General features: G+C 37.3%; 1 protein-coding gene across 2 annotated transcripts in view; it reads left to right on the top strand.

The window, feature by feature from the left end:
• Window positions 1-13,820, top strand: part of hsd17b12b (hydroxysteroid (17-beta) dehydrogenase 12b) — a 64,619-nt gene extending 50,799 nt beyond the window's left edge. For both annotated transcript variants that reach the window (XM_067437443.1, XM_067437442.1), the window contains exons 4-11: window positions 5,288-5,395; window positions 5,690-5,754; window positions 5,844-5,888; window positions 6,605-6,639; window positions 7,379-7,460; window positions 7,740-7,805; window positions 8,551-8,700; window positions 12,702-13,820. In XM_067437443.1, the coding sequence (XP_067293544.1) occupies window positions 5,288-5,395; window positions 5,690-5,754; window positions 5,844-5,888; window positions 6,605-6,639; window positions 7,379-7,460; window positions 7,740-7,805; window positions 8,551-8,700; window positions 12,702-12,809 (659 nt within the window). In that variant the 3' untranslated portion in view covers window positions 12,810-13,820. The remainder of the gene's footprint in view (window positions 1-5,287; window positions 5,396-5,689; window positions 5,755-5,843; window positions 5,889-6,604; window positions 6,640-7,378; window positions 7,461-7,739; window positions 7,806-8,550; window positions 8,701-12,701) is intronic.
• The last annotated feature ends 3,962 nt before the right edge of the window (window positions 13,821-17,782 follow it).

Consider the following 17,782-nt stretch of genomic DNA (forward strand, 5'->3'; position numbering starts at 1 on the left):
TATATAATATACAGTACATTATATAAAAATTATACATCCCTAGAAATAAGCACTAATGCTTGTATGATAATCATTTAATAATAAAGTATTTTTGATTTGCAAACACAATTTTTATCAGAAATTCACCCGAGTTGCCATCAACTAATTCTAAGGTCACTATGGCATATATTAGCCAAAATATCAGTCGTTTATACCGATTGTGCTATAAAGTTGTTCCTCCTCATACTCACACGAAGTTGCCAGTTTAAGACACACAACAGGAATGAGCAAAATTGAGAATGGAAGGATAGCTGACTTGCACACTGTAAGTTGATAAGTTGATTTATCTGCGTTTTATGTGCTTTTTTTAGGTGGATGCCGAGGCTTTTTAGGTTGAGTAGAATATGTGATCTCTCTGACCAAGTTTTTTTGTGGACTTCCATGACGGCTGCAATACGCTGTGTTTTCCAACTGGCAACCTGTGGTGTCGAAATACTATTGGGTAAACTGGCAACGTGTGCACAGACCAAAGCAAAATCAGACATTCTGACACAGAATGCACATTTCAAAGTAAAATAACTGGCCGTAGCATTGTTTTTCAGAGACGAGTATGTAAACTCGGCATGTTTCCTAAATATCTGCAAACATATGGTGTTTTTATGCTTTAATACAGTCAAACACTTACATACAGCACCTTTTAAGTACTCAAAATGACAAGGCAAACTGAAAATGGTCAATAAGCTTTTAAAATTCCTCTGTTGGTCTTTCTCAAATGTACCTTATTGATTTTACTTCCAGAGCTGTACATTGAATCTATGGTCCGTTGCAATACAAATTTGATACTAGCACCAAACGGTATTTAGTTAGTTTATTTAGTTTTATTGTTTTGTTTCCTGGGGTGCACTTATGTTAGTATGATTTTTACATAAAAAATTGTAGAAATAAAAGGCATTTTTTTCTTCCCTAATATCAATCGCGGGTGGATGAGAAATAAATGATTGTGGTTGTTTGATAAAGATGTTTACGAGCCCTGTGGTTGAGAGAATCTATTCTGGTTGCCGCTTTTTAAAACAATCCCTCCCACATGTGAACTGACAGCGGAGCTGAAGCTCATTAAATATGCAAATCTTCTCCAATCCTAGCTGTGGACGTTTACTTCCAAGTCTCCAGTGCGGCACGCCCATCAAACCCAGTGTTCAGAAAAGAGCCTCAAAAACAGTGTAGAAAATAGCCTATTACTTATTAGTTATGATATTTTTGAATTTAAAAACCACACAAATGTCATTAGTTGACCTCAGACAACAGTATACATTTTTTTTAAAAGCCAGTTCATGACACCTTTAAGCTGAAGCTTAATGACAATGAGTAGATTTAGATGCTCCATACGGTGTGGAAATGAATGAGTCTTTATCATCGCTGAAGTGAGGGACAATACGATCGCAAATGGATAAACAAGCGAACATGACACGCAAGCATATTCAAGCAAAAGCTAGCATACAGTGGGTACGGAAAATATTCAGATCCCCTTAAGTTTTTCACTCTATTATATTGCACCCATTTGCTAAAAGCATTTACGTTCATTTTTTTTCTCATTAATGTACACACAGTACCCCATATTAACAGAAAAATACAGAATAGTTGACATTTTTGCAGATTTATTAAAAAAGAACTGAAAAATCACAGTAGAAGCGCCCTTTTGATGTAATACAGCCATGAGTCTTTGGGAAAGATTTTCACACTTGGATTTGGGGATCCTCTGCCATTCCTCCTTGCAGATCCTCTCCAGGTACGTTCAGGTTGGATGGTAAATGTTGGTGGACAGCCATTTTCAGGTCTCCAGAGATGCTCAATTGGGTTTAAGTCAAGGCTCTGGCTGGGCCATTCAAGAACAGTCACATAGTTGTTGTGAAGCCACTCCTTTATTTTAGCCGTGTGCTTGGGGTCATTGTCTTGTTGAAAGGTCAACCTTCGGCTAGATCTGTCACGATAACAAATTTTGACTGACGATAAATTGGCCAAGAAATTATTGCAATAAACGATAATATTGTCGTTCTGAGGCCATTTTCATCTAAAATAATGATAATGGCATAATAATGCAGGTACACCGTTTCAAAGATCAATAAACTATAAAGACTATTTAACACGGAAAATGGAAAACATTTTAAATATCCACAATAAACGAACAAAACAACCAAAAACAATAAAAGCAATGGACTCTCAGTCTGTTTACAAACAATGCACTTGAATAAATACCAAAAACAATAAATCAAATGGATGAAAACTGCAACGGATGATTGTGTTTTAGGTGCGTATTAGGGGTGGCATGGTTCACAAAATGCACGGTTCAGGTCGTATCACGGTTTTAGGGTCTATTATCGAGCTCATTTTTTTATCGTGCGATTATTTGATTTATTGACTATCGTGACAGGCCTACCTTCAACGCAGTCTGAGGTCTTTAGCACTCTGGAGAAGGATTTTGTCCAGGATATCCCTGTACTTGGCTGCATTTATCTTTCCCTCGATTGCAACCAGTCGTCCTGTCCCTGCAGCTGAAAAAAACCCCACAGCATGATGCTGCCACCACCATGCTTCATTGTTGGGACTGTATTGGACAGGGGATATTTTTCTCCATACATACCGCTAGAGTTAAAGTTCTATATTGGTCTCATCAGACCAGATAATCTTATTTCTCACCATCTTGGAGTTCTTTGAGTGTTTTTTTTTTTTTAGCAAACGTCGTCTGTACCGCCCATAGACCGTAAAAAAATATGGACGACTCGACATCATCCGTTTCCGCTTGCCCGAGTTGAAGCTTTCGGGCGGCCTGCACGGCGCTGACATCTTGGGACCGAGTCTGCGCAGTAGCGATTTCGGGACCGGAGTTGCATCGTAGAGCGCAGGAAGTAGAGCAGGAAGTATAGCTGCGATATCAAAAGCCCGCCCACACTCTCGCAGATGCAGAACAATTAATTATGTTGGTGTGAAATAAACAGTTATGGAAATGTAGAAATTAAAGATAAAGCTCCAATCTGCTCCCAAAAATTCAGAAAAAAGTCCATTAGTGCCTCCGTGACAACTTCACTCAGAGAAGACGTCAATTTCAGCTGTCAGTCATGACGTCACCCCCCCCCCCCCCCCCCCGTTTCTATAGCATCAAATAACTAACTAAAACTAAACTTATTTTAAAAACGAACACTTGAAATGAAATCATCGTGATTATAACTGCCTTCAATAACATAAACTAACATTTGGGAAACAATATTTGAAGTGTAATTTTATTTTTTAGTTTGCCTCGCGTCAATTAGAAAACACACGAGCGGCTATAATTGGACCGGTCACCAGGGGGCGATCGAGGCGCAAAAGCTTCAGTATCTGAGAGGGAGACTGCAGGCTTGGTACCACCTAATGGGCAACACTGGTCCTTTGATGAGAAGAACAAGGTATGCTTTTTTTTTCTAGCATTTTCGAAACATACTTGGACCAAATATTGATGAGGCACTTACCTCCACCTTTGCTCTCTAATGTTAACGTTACTCATTTGATACACCGATCAAATCAGCTAACTTGTAGCATCGCATCTTGTGACATTACGTCTTGTTTTTGCTTAGTTTACATGTTTTTGGTCCATTGCATCCCTATATCAATCGAACCGCACCAGAGTTCGTTTGGAAGTGGACTGAGACCCATCTTTTTAGCAGTCTCGGTCAGCTTCTTTAGTGCACACCAGGGTTCGGATGGCAGCGTTCTCACATATGTTCAAATGAACCGCACTAACCAAGCAATCGCACCAGGGTTCGTTTTAATCGAACCAAACTTGACAAGTATGAACTCTAAATGTCAAAGCACAGAGTCTGAATACATAGTACCATGTGATATTTTCAGTATTTCAGTTTTTTATATATATACAAATCTGCAAAAATGTCAACAATTCTGTTTTTTCTGTCAACATGGGTAATGTGTTGTGTGTACATTAATGAGAACATAAAGAAATATATTTTAATGATTTTAGCAAATGTGTGCAATATGTGAAAAATGTAAGGGGGTCTGAATACTTTCCGTACCCACTGTATATTAGTTCTCGGCTAATGTCCATCATGCGTGTCATGTTTTGAATAATGGCGTGCACTGAGCGTGCTCTCTTCTCATCATCAATAGTAGACACGCCCCTTACCTGCTGATTAGCTACAAGTTTGTTATTGGAATCAGCCCGAATCTGTTTTGTAAAACGATTTTGAAATAACACTTACCCCTTTAAGATCGTTGCATGAAAGATGGCAGTAATGGTCATTGTAGCCGATCACAGACATGTTGATCACATGAATGCGGTGATCTCGTCAATGCAACTTGATGTCTGCACACTAACGGATGCTTTCATCATAACTAACAGCGCAAACTCAATGTAAAATATACATTTGTTTAGAATTGGAGATCCAGCAATTGTAAAGGGAGAGTTCTTTGATCCCTTTCTATATTGAATCAGTTTAAATAACATTATTTTCATCCTACTAAAAGAAACAATATAAAGTTATCCGATTAGTCACTGGTTTGATTTACTGATGCATAGACAAAGAACACCTGAGTGTCATTACATATAAGAAATCACTGGTCACAGATCAGGTATTAGAATTAATACAGTTACTTACATGCTGACACATTACTGTCAAGTCCCTATCATAAAAGTCCTTTTCCAAAGTTTGCGACAAAATTGCGACTAATTTACCAAAGAATTGACAGTTAAATGTACCGCACACAAATAAATAATGCTCAACTGAGACATTCACTTTGTTGAAAATAACCACACGTAGCATTAGGATCCTTTGGAAGGTAATGTTTTTTGCAGTCCATCCTTTATCACTCTTCTCTCCTTGTCATCTCAGTCACCAACATGCCAGTGGGTGGGTCCAAAGTTGCAATGATGAATTAGGCTTTGATTGTCATCTGCATAGGTGGTCTTTCACCTATCTATTACATGTACATTCCACAATGAGTCGTTATCATTGGTGGTGGTTGAGGAGATTTCCCCCCTTCTATATGTAAAGCGTTTTGGGTGTCTAGAAAAGTGCTATATAAATGTAATGAATTATTATTATTATTATTATTATTATCTGGGCTTGGTTAGAATAAACGCTTTTTTTTAACTAACAAGGACGTTTTTGGTTCTGAAACATACAGAATGTTTTTATAGTATGGTGACCTCTTATGTCAAAAGGAAGGAAATTGTATTTCTCAGTTCGTGGCCCCTTAAACATTCTGTGACATTCCATAAAGCACCTGCATTCGTAATGTTCTGCTTTTCCTTTTCTTCCAGAAAGCAAATATAATGTTGAGACCAAAACCATTTCTGCAGACTTTGGATCTGTGGACATCTACCCTAAGATCGAGTCTGGACTGGCTGGACTGGAAATAGGAGTTTTAGGTATACTATGTTTTTTTTTTTTTTTTAGGTGGTAGTGGGATGCTATTTGGTTAGGTTTTCCTTTTTTTTTGGAACAATATGTTCTGTGCTTAAACAGCAAAACTTTTTCTCTCTTTTTGTTAATAATCAGTTGTCTGTTTAGTGACGCTTTAGTATTTGCTGCCAGTTATGGGAAAGTGGCGGGAACTACCTATCTTTCCACTCTTTCTTAACATGCTTTTTTTAAATATTGCTCAAGCGCATTGAAAGTCATTTTATTGTAATTTTTTTTTAAATCTTTTTTTCCACCTACAGTTAACAATGTTGGAGTGTCTTATATTTACCCAGAGTTCTTCCTCAACGTTCCTAACATTGACAGCGTGAGTTTGTTGAATTAAATGGAAATGTAATTGTCTGTTGATTTTAAAATTTGTATTGGTTGGTAACATTTTGACAGTTGTAATTGCAGTTCATCAACAATATAGTCAACATCAACATCACATCAGTATGTCAGGTAAGAGGCATTTGCTCTTCACTTGAGTTTTAGAAATGGCCTTTACATGCCCACTGTGGCTGGTAACAAAGTGTATGTATAAAGGACAATAACAGTCATATTGTAATTTGTAAGGTAATTAATTTTTCTGATTTTAAAACTCATTGCCTACATTTTTCCTAACAGTAACGTCCCACTTCCTCTGTACTGGCGGTCATGTGTTAATGTGTTCAGTGTTTTAGTATTAGATATTTACTGAACACCTTTTAAGACTGAAAAGAGTTTTGCAGTGTTTTCATACTACAATAAATTCGTCTCAAAATATAAAGGAAAATTTGCTTCCTTATGATGTGACTAATTTGTAAAATATATTTACAGCACTATAAATAAACTGAAAATATTTATAGCCCTGTTTTTGTTTTTTGTTTTTTTTTGGGGTGCACAAAAGGTTGTGCAGTTCTGTATTATAAAGGCAGAATTTTGAGTCTGTGCTGCCACCCTCAGGATCCAAGATGTATTACTCTGTTAGTGCAATTCAATGTACTGTATGTGGTGGAAGAATGCATGTGCATTTATAGGACAGCTTTTTAAGGTTTGTCATGTGCATTTATGAAATATTACTGAAAAGATAATTGGAAGTTATCAGAGTTTATAATCATGTTCTTTAATTCATTGTACAATATGATTTTAAAACATCGTAGATCTGATTCATATATACTGTCCCTGTACTATTATAGATGACGCGATTGGTACTGCCCAGGATGGTTGACAGGTACGTTCAGAAATCAGCTCAATCACTAAAATGTGTTTTTGGTGACATTTAAAGTAGTGTACGGTCATTCAGTGCAGATGAAATGATTTTATATAGCGATATGACTAGTATGTCCCACAGGAGTGTGTCATGCAAATCTTTACTTGGTTATTTTTGTACTCTGTCACCTCTTACATACGTGGTGGTTTTGGCTTTTAGTTCTTGCACATTTCAGTCCAAAAATCATGAACAAATATGCCACTTTTACATATTTTACACATTACTATCACATTGGCAATTATACATGCATCTTGATGAGAAGCTGTTAATTATTCCTTGTGGCCAAGGATGGCTGTGTCAAGCCAAAATGAAACAAAAATAATGGAAGAATAATATTAGTTTCAAACCATGTACTAAGATAAAGTCTTTAGAAAATATTTCCTTAGTTTGAAGAATAAAAGCCATACCGAAAGTATCTGTAGCTCCTCCCATCTAGAGCCCTAGAGTCTGGCGTTCACTAGTACATAATGCAACAGTATGTACACTGGCATGGGCACCGGTTGCCATAGCAACAGGATTGCAAGAATCCATTAGCAGGTACCCGTGTGTTAGAAGGGATAATTCTGTGCTGTCAAAATAGTCAAGTGAAAATGGAACAAATATAAGGGACATTATAAGCACTGTTGTCTGTATTAAACATGCTATGTGCTGTTCTTCAACAGTTTATACATTAACGGGTGGAAACCCTGACTCTTTCTAGGTCTAAAGGAGTGATCCTGAATGTTGCCTCAGCGAGTGGCATGTACCCAGTTCCTCTCCTCACCCTCTATTCTTCCTCGAAGGCAAGTCATCTTTCTTTTATTTTCTCTGCCATGGATCAGATCTTCGAAATCTTTATAGTAAAAGTCTGTCTTGTCTTTTGTCGCTAATGTTTTCGGAAGATGTTGCTGTATGTAAAGTTTCTTGATTGGGAATGTTTAGCAGGACTGTTTTGAGCACATTAGTTGTTGATTTTGGAATACTACAGCAGCTTGATGCTTTAGGTTATGTGAAGGTTAAAGAGTTTGTGACATTCATGATGTTGAAGGACAGACATTAGATGATTATTCTCACTCCTCCAGGCCTTTGTGGACTTCTTCTCCCGTGGACTTGATGCTGAATACAAAAGCAAAGGAATTATTATACAGGTGAGTGAAAATGTATGACCAAGAAGTTAAAACAAAGAGCTATTTTCAGAGTTCAGACCACACTATATTATATAGTTGTTGGCAGAAAAGAACAACATTTAAAGGTACACTGTTGTACACAACTTTTTTGTTTTGTCCTATCCTGATCCACTATGCTAATTGTTTATAATTTAGACCTAGCAGGATGGTTTTTGCTGGAATATGTGTACATTTGCCTGTGTGCATCTCATCATATTCGTAAACTGAGAAAAGTTACTCCTGCTGCTTTACGTGTATGTTGTAGTAGTAGCAACAGTGTGCTGAACAGAGGATAGTTTTCTGGCAAAATAATGCGACCGAGCCTGTAATGTAACAAGAATCAACATTGGCAAGAATTAGAAATGTGGAGATGGAGTTTTTACTACTCAACAGGTGAGCAAGATATTTTATAAAACCGATAAATTTCCATATGTAGCTAACAGAGATCATTGTAAAGCATTATCTGTTGTGAAGGGTCATATTCATCCGCACATTAACACACAGCCGAAGCACAACCAAAACAATGTTCTTACACTAAAAGCATGCGGTTTTATTTTTTAAACATTATAGTCCCTTTAAATATGCGACTGATGGTTTTAAGTATAAATCCATTTGAGGTATATAGTGTTTGGCTTTTTGTCTTTGTGATGTGATGTGTTCTGCTCACCCAGACTTAGACTAGTTCAACTGCTTCCAGTGATAAAGTGTCTTGTGTATCTTCTTGAAGAGTGTGCTGCCGTTTTTTGTGACAACCAAGCTGAGCAAAATCAAGAGGGCGTCTCTCGACATCCCCACTCCAGAACGCTACGTAAAAGCCCAGCTGAGTACTGTAGGCCTGCAGACTCAGACTAACGGTTACCTCCCTCATGCCATCATGGTGAGACCCTCTTAAAATGCCTTCATCCTCTTTAAAGCTACACTGTGATATTTTCCCCCATCTAGCGGTGTAAAGGTATATGACCATCCAGTGAATAATAGTTTCTATTCCTCTCAATACTGATTTCGGTTTAACTCCTACGGTGGCTGATTTAGTCCAAGATTAACACGGCAATCCCCCTCTTCACATTCGACACGGTGCCATCGAGTGATAAAACGCAAAAGGCGAAGTTTGAATTTATGGGTATGTCTCTCTTTGGCTAATGTACTTTCAAGATGGAGGGGCAACATGGCGACCAGCATTCGAGCCCCTCACCCGTATGTATTTTCAATGGCGTATTATAAACTTACGAGAATACTTAATTACTTGAAAGAAGTAAATATACATTAATGAGCACATATATTTTTGAAAGAACTAAGTGTTTTAGCTAAGAATAAACTAAAAAAGGTACACAGTGTAGCTTTAATTCAATGTTCAGTTCTACATTCAAAATCAAGGGGGGAAGTATGATTTTTTTTTTTTGTTGTTGATGTTTTTGAAAGAAGTCTCATGCTCCGTAAAGGTACGTTCACACCGAACACGAATAGAGCATCTGGAGGGAATGATTTCCATGTTAAGTCAATGGAAAGGCGCGTTGACGTGTGTCTGGAGGTCATGCGTTCTGCGCAGCGCGATGGACGCGATTCCACCTCGTTCTCGCGAATTGAGCGTCTTGCACGATACACGTATCATGCGCGAGTGGTGCTTTTTGTGCATTCATGCGTTTAACTTTGGCGTCAATTTGCGCCGCTTTAACCAATGAGGAGCCTGCTTGCTGATGTCATGTGGTAAAGTGACTTGATGAGAAAACCCTGCATAATTAAAAAATACTGTTATTTTGTTACTAAATGTAGTTTTAATGCTTTTCAGTTGATAATCTAGTTGTTAAAGGCTAAATGTGGTTTATTTATAAAGACAGCGCCTATTTAAAAAAAATGATCTTGTGTTGGAGTTGTGAGATACAGGAGATCACCGGACGCTCAGCGGTCGTTAACCCTGGCGAGAGCAGCCTTTCCTCCACCAGTCCTTCTGTGTACATCTAATGGGTGATCTTTGGTCTAATGAATCTATTGTTGCCTAACAAATAATTTTGACTGAGCGCAAAGTGAAGTTTCATAGCTTTATATTTTTTAAGGATATAAAAACATGCAGTAATCCAGGTAACGTTAGTGCGTTGGCTGAACCACATTTGTGTGGCTGTTAATGCTTAATATTTTTTTTTTATTTATAAAATTTTAATGAAAAGAGGCAGTGTGTTGTTTTATGACATTTCTCCTGGAGCGCCTTGAACATGTGTCTATTTCGCTTCAAATGCTTGATTTCTACGCACGTCCAATTTGCTGCGGACGCACGAATGGGTTCAAAATGTTTACGTGTCTAATTATAGATGGTAGACAAGATTTTGACGCTCTATTCGCATTCGGTGTGAATGTAGCATTAGGCTGCATTTATTGGGTCAAAAATACAGTAAAACATTAATTGCAAAATATTACAATTTAAAGTAACATATTTTTTTTTTATTTAAAAATCTTTTTACATTTTTATTCCTGTTATGGCAAAGCAGAATTTTCAGCATCATCAGTGTCGCATGATTCTTCAGATATCATTCTAATGCAGGGGTCCCCAGACTTGGTCCTGGAGGACTGCTGTCCTGCAGAGTTTAGCTCCTACTTCAATCAAATACACCTAAACCAGCTAATAATGTCTTACTAGCGCTGCGTCCCAATTCGCCTACTTATACTACGTCCTAAAAGTATGTACTCTTTTTGTGAAGAAAAAGTATATACTTTTGAGTGTGTAGCAGAAAAGTATGCAAGTTTCGGGACATACTACTTCGCCAACTTTAACGGACTCTGTCGCTTAGTTACGAGCATCCCGTCACCGTTTATCTGCCCTGTCAATCATCGTCAGATTCGTCACAGTTCAAATCCTCCACATTCAGATTAATCTCCTACCGTATCGGAGAGAAATGTAGCCGCTCATTGATCTGCCATTTGTGGATCTTTAATGCAGAGACTCTCCTCATGTGTTTGCAGTTTAAATATAATGATGCATTTCAAAGTTAATGGCCAAACAAAAGTTCACAATGCTGCTGCATGTGAAATATAATGTGGACAACACTGAATAAATATATTTTTGTCAGGTTAAATATTGATAGTTGGTCACTCAAACCCCTTTATCTAAACTTCTCTATTTAACCGTCGAACTCGCACATCCGTCATGTTTGTAGTTTATTAACGCTTTTTATCCGCGTTTGTAGTTCTAATCGAATCCTCTGCCAACTCGCAGTGGGTTGTGGGCAATATCAGCCGTTAGAGTGCCCATCGATCCATACTGTGAATACGGACCGGAAATAGTAAACCATCCGGGAATCTTTGGAATACTCTTTTCAACATACTACGATTTGGGACATACTAATTCTATTTTCGAATACTATTTAGGATGGATAGTATGCAAATTGGGACGCAGGGCTGGTCCTATAAAGGCATTGATTAGCTGTTTCAGGTGTGTCTGATTGAGGTAGGAGCTAAACTCTGCAGGACAGCAGCCCTCCAGGATCGATTTTGAGGAACCCTGTTCTAATGTGCTAATTTGCTGCTCAAAATTGTTTCTGATTATTATCAATGGTAAAAACGGTTGAGCTAGTTAATATTTTTGTAGAATTTTGATTATTAGAACAGCATTTATTTGAAATATAAATCTTTTGTGGCCTTGTAAATGCCTTTACTGTCACTTTTGATCAATTGAATGCATCCTTGCTAAATAAAAGTAATAATTTATTCAAACTATGAAGAAAAAGAGTCCTTCAAATTATGCTTAAAGCATTTGTTTACCCAAAAATGAAATTGATGTCATTAATGACTCCCTAATGTCGTTCCACACCCGTATGACCTCCTTTCATCTTCAGATACAGTTTAAGATGTTTTATATTTAGTCCGACAGCGTATCTAAGTGTATGCACACTTTACTGTCCATGTCCAGAAAGGGAATAAAAACATCATCAAAGTAGTCCATATGTGACATCAGTTAGTTAGTTAGAATATCTTGAAGCATCAAAAATACATTTTGATCCAAAAATAACAACAACTATGACTTTATTCAGCATTGTCTTCTCTTCCGTGTTTGTTTTCAAACCTCAAATAAAGATTCAAAGAGTTATGAATCAGCTTATTGATTCATGATTTGGATCGCGTGTCAAACTGTTGAAATCACGTGACATTGGTGATCCGAATCATGAATCAATAAGCTGAATCATAACTCTTTGAATCTTTATTTGAGGTTTGAAAACAAACGTGGAAGAGAAGACAATGCTGAATAAAGTCGTAGTTTTTGCTCTTTTTGGACCAAAATGTATTTTCGATGCTTCAAGAGATTCTCATTAACTAACTGATGTCACATATGGACTACTTTGATGATGTTTTTATTCCTTTTCTGGGCATGGACAGTAAAGTGTGCATACACTTAGATACATTTTTTTTAAACATTTTTACGCATTCGGCAGACGCTTTTATCCAAAGCGACAATTAGTTCAATTAAAACGAACCCAGGTGTGATTGCTCTTAGTGTGGTTCATTTAAATAGGGGTGTGTTCACACTTGAAGATCGCTTTGCATGGTCTGGACCAAAAAAAAAAAACATTTAGTCCTGGTCCGCTTAGTGTTCACATTGGCATTTTAATGAAATATGAATGCAACATTGACCAAAAACATGTAAACAAACATGATGTCACAAGATGTAACCCTAAAAAGGACAGAATGCTCAAGCTAAAAACTAAATGCATTTTCTTTTTTTGGTCTTAACCAAAAGAACCAGTAAACCCAAGCTACAAGTTTGATCATACCCTAAAAGGGCCATTTAGAATAATGGACGCTTGTTTATGGTATATACTGTAGTACTAAAGCAGAATATTTTTGTCTTTTGGATTCTGACAGTCTAACAAGTCTGTTATGTCATTGCTGCAGGGTTGGGTGACTACTGCTCTGCTTCCTGCGAAACTGCTCAACAAATATGTTATGAGCATGGGGCTGTCCCAGCGTGCACGCTATCTGAAGAAACAGAAGCAAGGCTAGAGACATAAAAAAGGACAGACAGAGGGATGAAGGAATGGTGGGATGAAATGAGGGAACGAACAACAACAAAAAAATCCTTAATCTTTCTTCCCTTTTGCTGTCAGGGACCAAGAGCAGTCACACCAAACTGCTCCTGATAAGTCTGTTTGAGATGGTACAAATCAAGCGATGTATTTTCCAGACATTAGATTGGTGTATTGAGTCGTTGCTAACCAAAAATGATTTGATTGAACAGCCTTTGCTGACCAACAGTGCTTATTAGCTCTATTGGACAACCCCAGAATAGCTGAAGTCTCTGTAATGCACTTTGTGTCCTAACAGTCACTAACAGCATTGATCAGTACAGTTTGTTTGGTTTTCTTTAGTATTTGGAGAGAGTAAATTAGTAGTTCTCTGGTAATAGTCATCTGATGAACATAATGAAAAATAACCTGAATGAAATGTCTATTTGCACAACAGCACGCCCATTACCATAATCAAAAGATATATGACTGAATATGGTTCATTATTTGTGGTCCATATTTGCTTTTCCCCCGTCTGACTCAGCAGTTGTTTACAAAACAAAATGCACTACATGAACTATTTGTGCCCATCACAGATGGCAGTATGCATTCTATCGAGCATCTTTTTGAAAGGAGATGCAGTTATATTGCAGAAACATTGTGGAAAGTGTGTGTATGTCCTCTCCTGTATGGTTCACTTTGTAATGCTGGTGCTCCTGGGGTTTTGAGATACGTGAGGAAGCAAATTTCAACTCTGCCACCAGTTTATTTGTAAGCTGAGGCTGTGTTTGTTATTATCTAGTCAATGATAATACAGTATTTTCTCCAAAACAACTCTTAGAAATTCCTAAATGATGATTGGCACTTTCAGGTTTCATTTTTAAGTACTTAAAAAAAAAAAGAACAAAGAAAAAAAAGAACAGTCTGCAGCAGACTAAATGCAATCCACATGCTTGCTTGTGAATTAATCTTGCATTTCAAATAATAAAAAGTCTTTCTATTGCCCTTTCTCACTCGTATGTTTTATGGATTTTTCATAAACAAAAAGGCTTAATGTATGTATAATGTGTCAAGTGTGTTTGTGTTAAAGGGATAGTTCCTTTGTTCTGCTGAACACAAATAATATATTTTGAAGAATGTTTGTAACAAAGATTCTTCAAAATATATTTTATTTGTGTTCAGCAGAAGAAACTCATACATGTTTGGAACAACTTGAAGGTGAGTAAAGGATGACAGAATTTTCATTTTTGGGTGAACTATCCCTTAACATTGATAAAGATGGAAGGTCTACTCTATAGTAAGACATATTGTCATAACTGGCATGCTTGGCTTAATTCCCTTGTTAAATCATTAATACATTTAATAGATCATGATTTCACAATCATTAGAGCATCTTTTTTTAAAGAAGTATTTTATGCTCAGCTATGCATTTATTTGATCAAAATAAAGTAAAAACGTAATCCTGTGAAAATTAAATCACTTCTTTTTGAGTATATTTGAAATGGTAATTTATTCACGTGGAGGCAAATCTGTATTTTTATCAGCCTTTATTTTAAGTCTATAGTGTCACATGATCCTTCAGAAATCATTATATATTGATGTTGCTGCTCAAGCAAAACGTATCATCAATGTTAAAAAAAAGGCAGTGCTGCTTAATAATTTTTGGAGAATAATTATTTGATAAATAGAAGTTTTTTATATATATATATATATATATATATATGTAGACTTATATTTACTGAATTTAATCCATCCGTATGGTCTTAACTTATAAAAGTTTATCTAAAAAATAAAACAAATAAAAACATTTCTCACTGACCACAAACTTTTGAATGGTAGATACTGACCTAGAAATCAAATATTAATTTCAAATCATTTATTTTTATTTTTTTTTCTTCCAGTCTGGCTTTCAGGATTTTTCAAAATCAATTCATACATTTCTTTATTCATTATCTGATGAATAAAATGGCATTTAGAAGTGTGCATTTTCTACTAGCCATCTACTTTAGTTCCAATCAGTCAGGAAGACACTCCTGAGTCCTGTCCTCGCTGGACTACACACCAGAGTTTTCCCCTTGCCCTTTATCGCCTCTATCTATTTCCCCCCTGCAGGCAGAAACCATCTGTGTCCAACCCATGTGGATGCCCTTTGCAAATGCTACAAAAATTGTTTTCTTTGAGCCTTGGTAAAAATGAATTCCTCCCCATGTTGTAGCTTCATGGCAGTGTTTAAAAGACCATCTGCCTGGTGTCACGTCCACCTACTCTAATAGATGTGCACGATCTCTCATGTTGTGTCTGAGTGCCTCCCAGTTGCACACCGTATGCGTGTTTGTTCCAGGCAGTAGTGGGGGGTGATTCCGGAGGATAGGAATGGAAGTCGGAAGCGTGACAAGTCCTGTGATGAAGGAGGAGTCGTGAGGAGTGAGTGGGAAGAGAAGGCCTATATAAAGCCTCAGAGCAGCTCTGGTTCACGAATACCCGAGAAGGATACAGAACAAGAGTGACAAACTGACTGAAGAGCTTCTCTCTGGTTTCATCATCTACTTCTAGTAGCATAAAGTGCGGATTTGGAAGACTGACTCACCTTTGTTTCCTCGCTCATCCAAACCTATACCCTCACAGGATGTCCACGCGTGCAGTGGAGATGAGCCACTTGAATGCTTTGGCCGTTCACAGGATGTCTTTAGCTATGGAGGAATTCCCCCAGCTGCTGGGTTTGTCCAGGACCCACTACTGCGTCAGGGCCCGGTCCGTTCTGTGGAGGAAGAGCAAGTTCAGCTGCGGCAGGATTGCTGAAGAGGTGGATGAGGAAGGACCCTTCGCAGTAGAGGAAGACAAAGCATGGCGCTCTTTCTTGCAGTCTGTTGAGAGTCTGCGCAGATGCACACAAGGACGCCAGTAACTCGAAGAGCCTGAAGGCCAGCTTGGACTTCATCTTGAACCTGTATGGACTGAGAGACTGAGATTCAGTGTAGAATGGAGACTATTTAAAGGGAACAGTCAGGGTAGATGCTTCACAATGAAGCCAGACTGACTGACCCAAGCTGTTTATACCTTCCAAAGATGGGTAATATGCTGGTTAAGCTGTAATGTTTCTGTTCTGATTTTTCCCTGCACTAGTAAATGGCTAATGTGTAGCATGTTACTTACTGTTAATACTGGAAATGTGTTGCATGCCTGTCCATCTGCCAAGAAAAGCTGTGGAGATAATGAGCCACACATGAGCACTGTTACGGTTTTGCCGAAGGCAAAATCTCTTAAGACTGTTTTCTCAAAGATGCATTTGAAAATAACTGCTTTATATTTTTTCTCTATTTGTCTTTATATGATCTGTGCAATAAAGTTTTGAATGTGAAATATAGTTTTAGGAGTGCCTGATTCTTTAGAATTATACAAATGAAGATATTTTTGCCTTATGCTTTATATAAATAATATATTAAAGGGTTACTTTACCTAAAATGAAAATCTCAATTTGCTCACCATCATTCATTATTTCAAAGCTAAATTACTTTTTGAAGAAAAAAAAGTTATGTGTATGTTTGTGTTTTCATACTATGCAAGTCAGTGGTAACCAGTTTGGTCACCATCATTCTTCAACTTTTGTGTTCAGCAGAAAAAAGTAAGTCAAATAGGTTTGTTTCAACATGAGTAAACAATGATAATGAAGGTGAAACCGCTCAGCGTTCATTTTAATTGAAATTTAATCATTCTCTATGATAGTACTACTTTCTTTTTTTTCAAAGTGGCCCACATATTTTTAGCTGGTTGGTCAGCTGGGTTATTGTTGGCATTCAGCGTTTTGTTGAGCCAGTATAGCTTCATTTAACCCTTTTTTGGGGGATCAGGCTCTTCAGCTGAGACTTCTCTCAAGCTTCAGTGTGTTCTGCTCCTGTTTACGGACTTTAATGCTTGCCCTCAAACATTGATTTATTTCTTCTATGGAATACAAAGGATTCATTTGGCATAATGTTACAATTTGCTCTTTTCATGCAAAGTCCTGTTACATACAAATGCTCTCAGTCTCAACAATTGTAATATCCTCTCTTCATCAGAAAGGTTAGGTTAGGTTCCTTCCTTATCTGGTTAGGTGGTTGCCTAACTTGCTGCCCATGTGAAATTGACTTTTCAGTTGAAGTCATAATCTGTCTTCCTCTACTCACTTGGCTCCATTCTGGAATGTTATGCTCAATAAATTCTACATTAACTCATTCAATATATACTGTTTCACTCATTGGAGTCATTTATTGATTAGTCCAATCATGATTTAAACAGACATGGGCAAATCATTTTTGTGAATATTGATAACATTTTTGTTTCAAAGTTTACTTTAAAGGGTAAGTTCACCCAAAAAATAAAATTCTGTCAATGACTTACCCTAATGTCGTTCGACACCAGTAAGACCCCCGTTCATCTTCGGCACACAAATAAAGGTATTTTGGTTGAAATTTGATTTCATTGCAATGTCTCTCTCACGACCCATAAAAGGCACTAAAGACCTTAAAAAGTCCATCAAAACTACAGTGGCTCTACAATAATTGTATGAAGCGATGAGAATAGTTTTTGTGCGCAAAAAACGAAACTAAATAACAATTTATATAGTGATGGGCCGATTTCAAAAGAGGGATGAAGGAAAAGATTCGAACGGTTATGAATCAGCGTATTGGTTCATGATTCGGACCGCCAATGTCACGTGATATCAGCGGTTTGACACGCGACTCGAATCATGATTTAAAATGGTTCGAAACTTCTTTTGGAAATCTGCCCATCACTATATAAGTCGTTATTTAGTTTTTTTGCGCACAAATACTCGTCGCTTCATAAAATGATTGTATAATCACTGTAGTGAGATGGGCTTTGTAATGACGTCTTTAGTGCTTTTATAGGTCTTGAGAGAGGAAATGACATTGGTGTCAATGAAGGCCTTTCTGAGCCATCGGATTTCAACAAAAATTTAATTTGTGTTCTGAA

The sequence above is a fragment of the Pseudorasbora parva genome, chromosome 1 (assembly GCF_024679245.1).
Source record: "Pseudorasbora parva isolate DD20220531a chromosome 1, ASM2467924v1, whole genome shotgun sequence".
In the NCBI taxonomy this organism is placed as follows: Eukaryota; Metazoa; Chordata; class Actinopteri; order Cypriniformes; family Gobionidae; genus Pseudorasbora; species Pseudorasbora parva.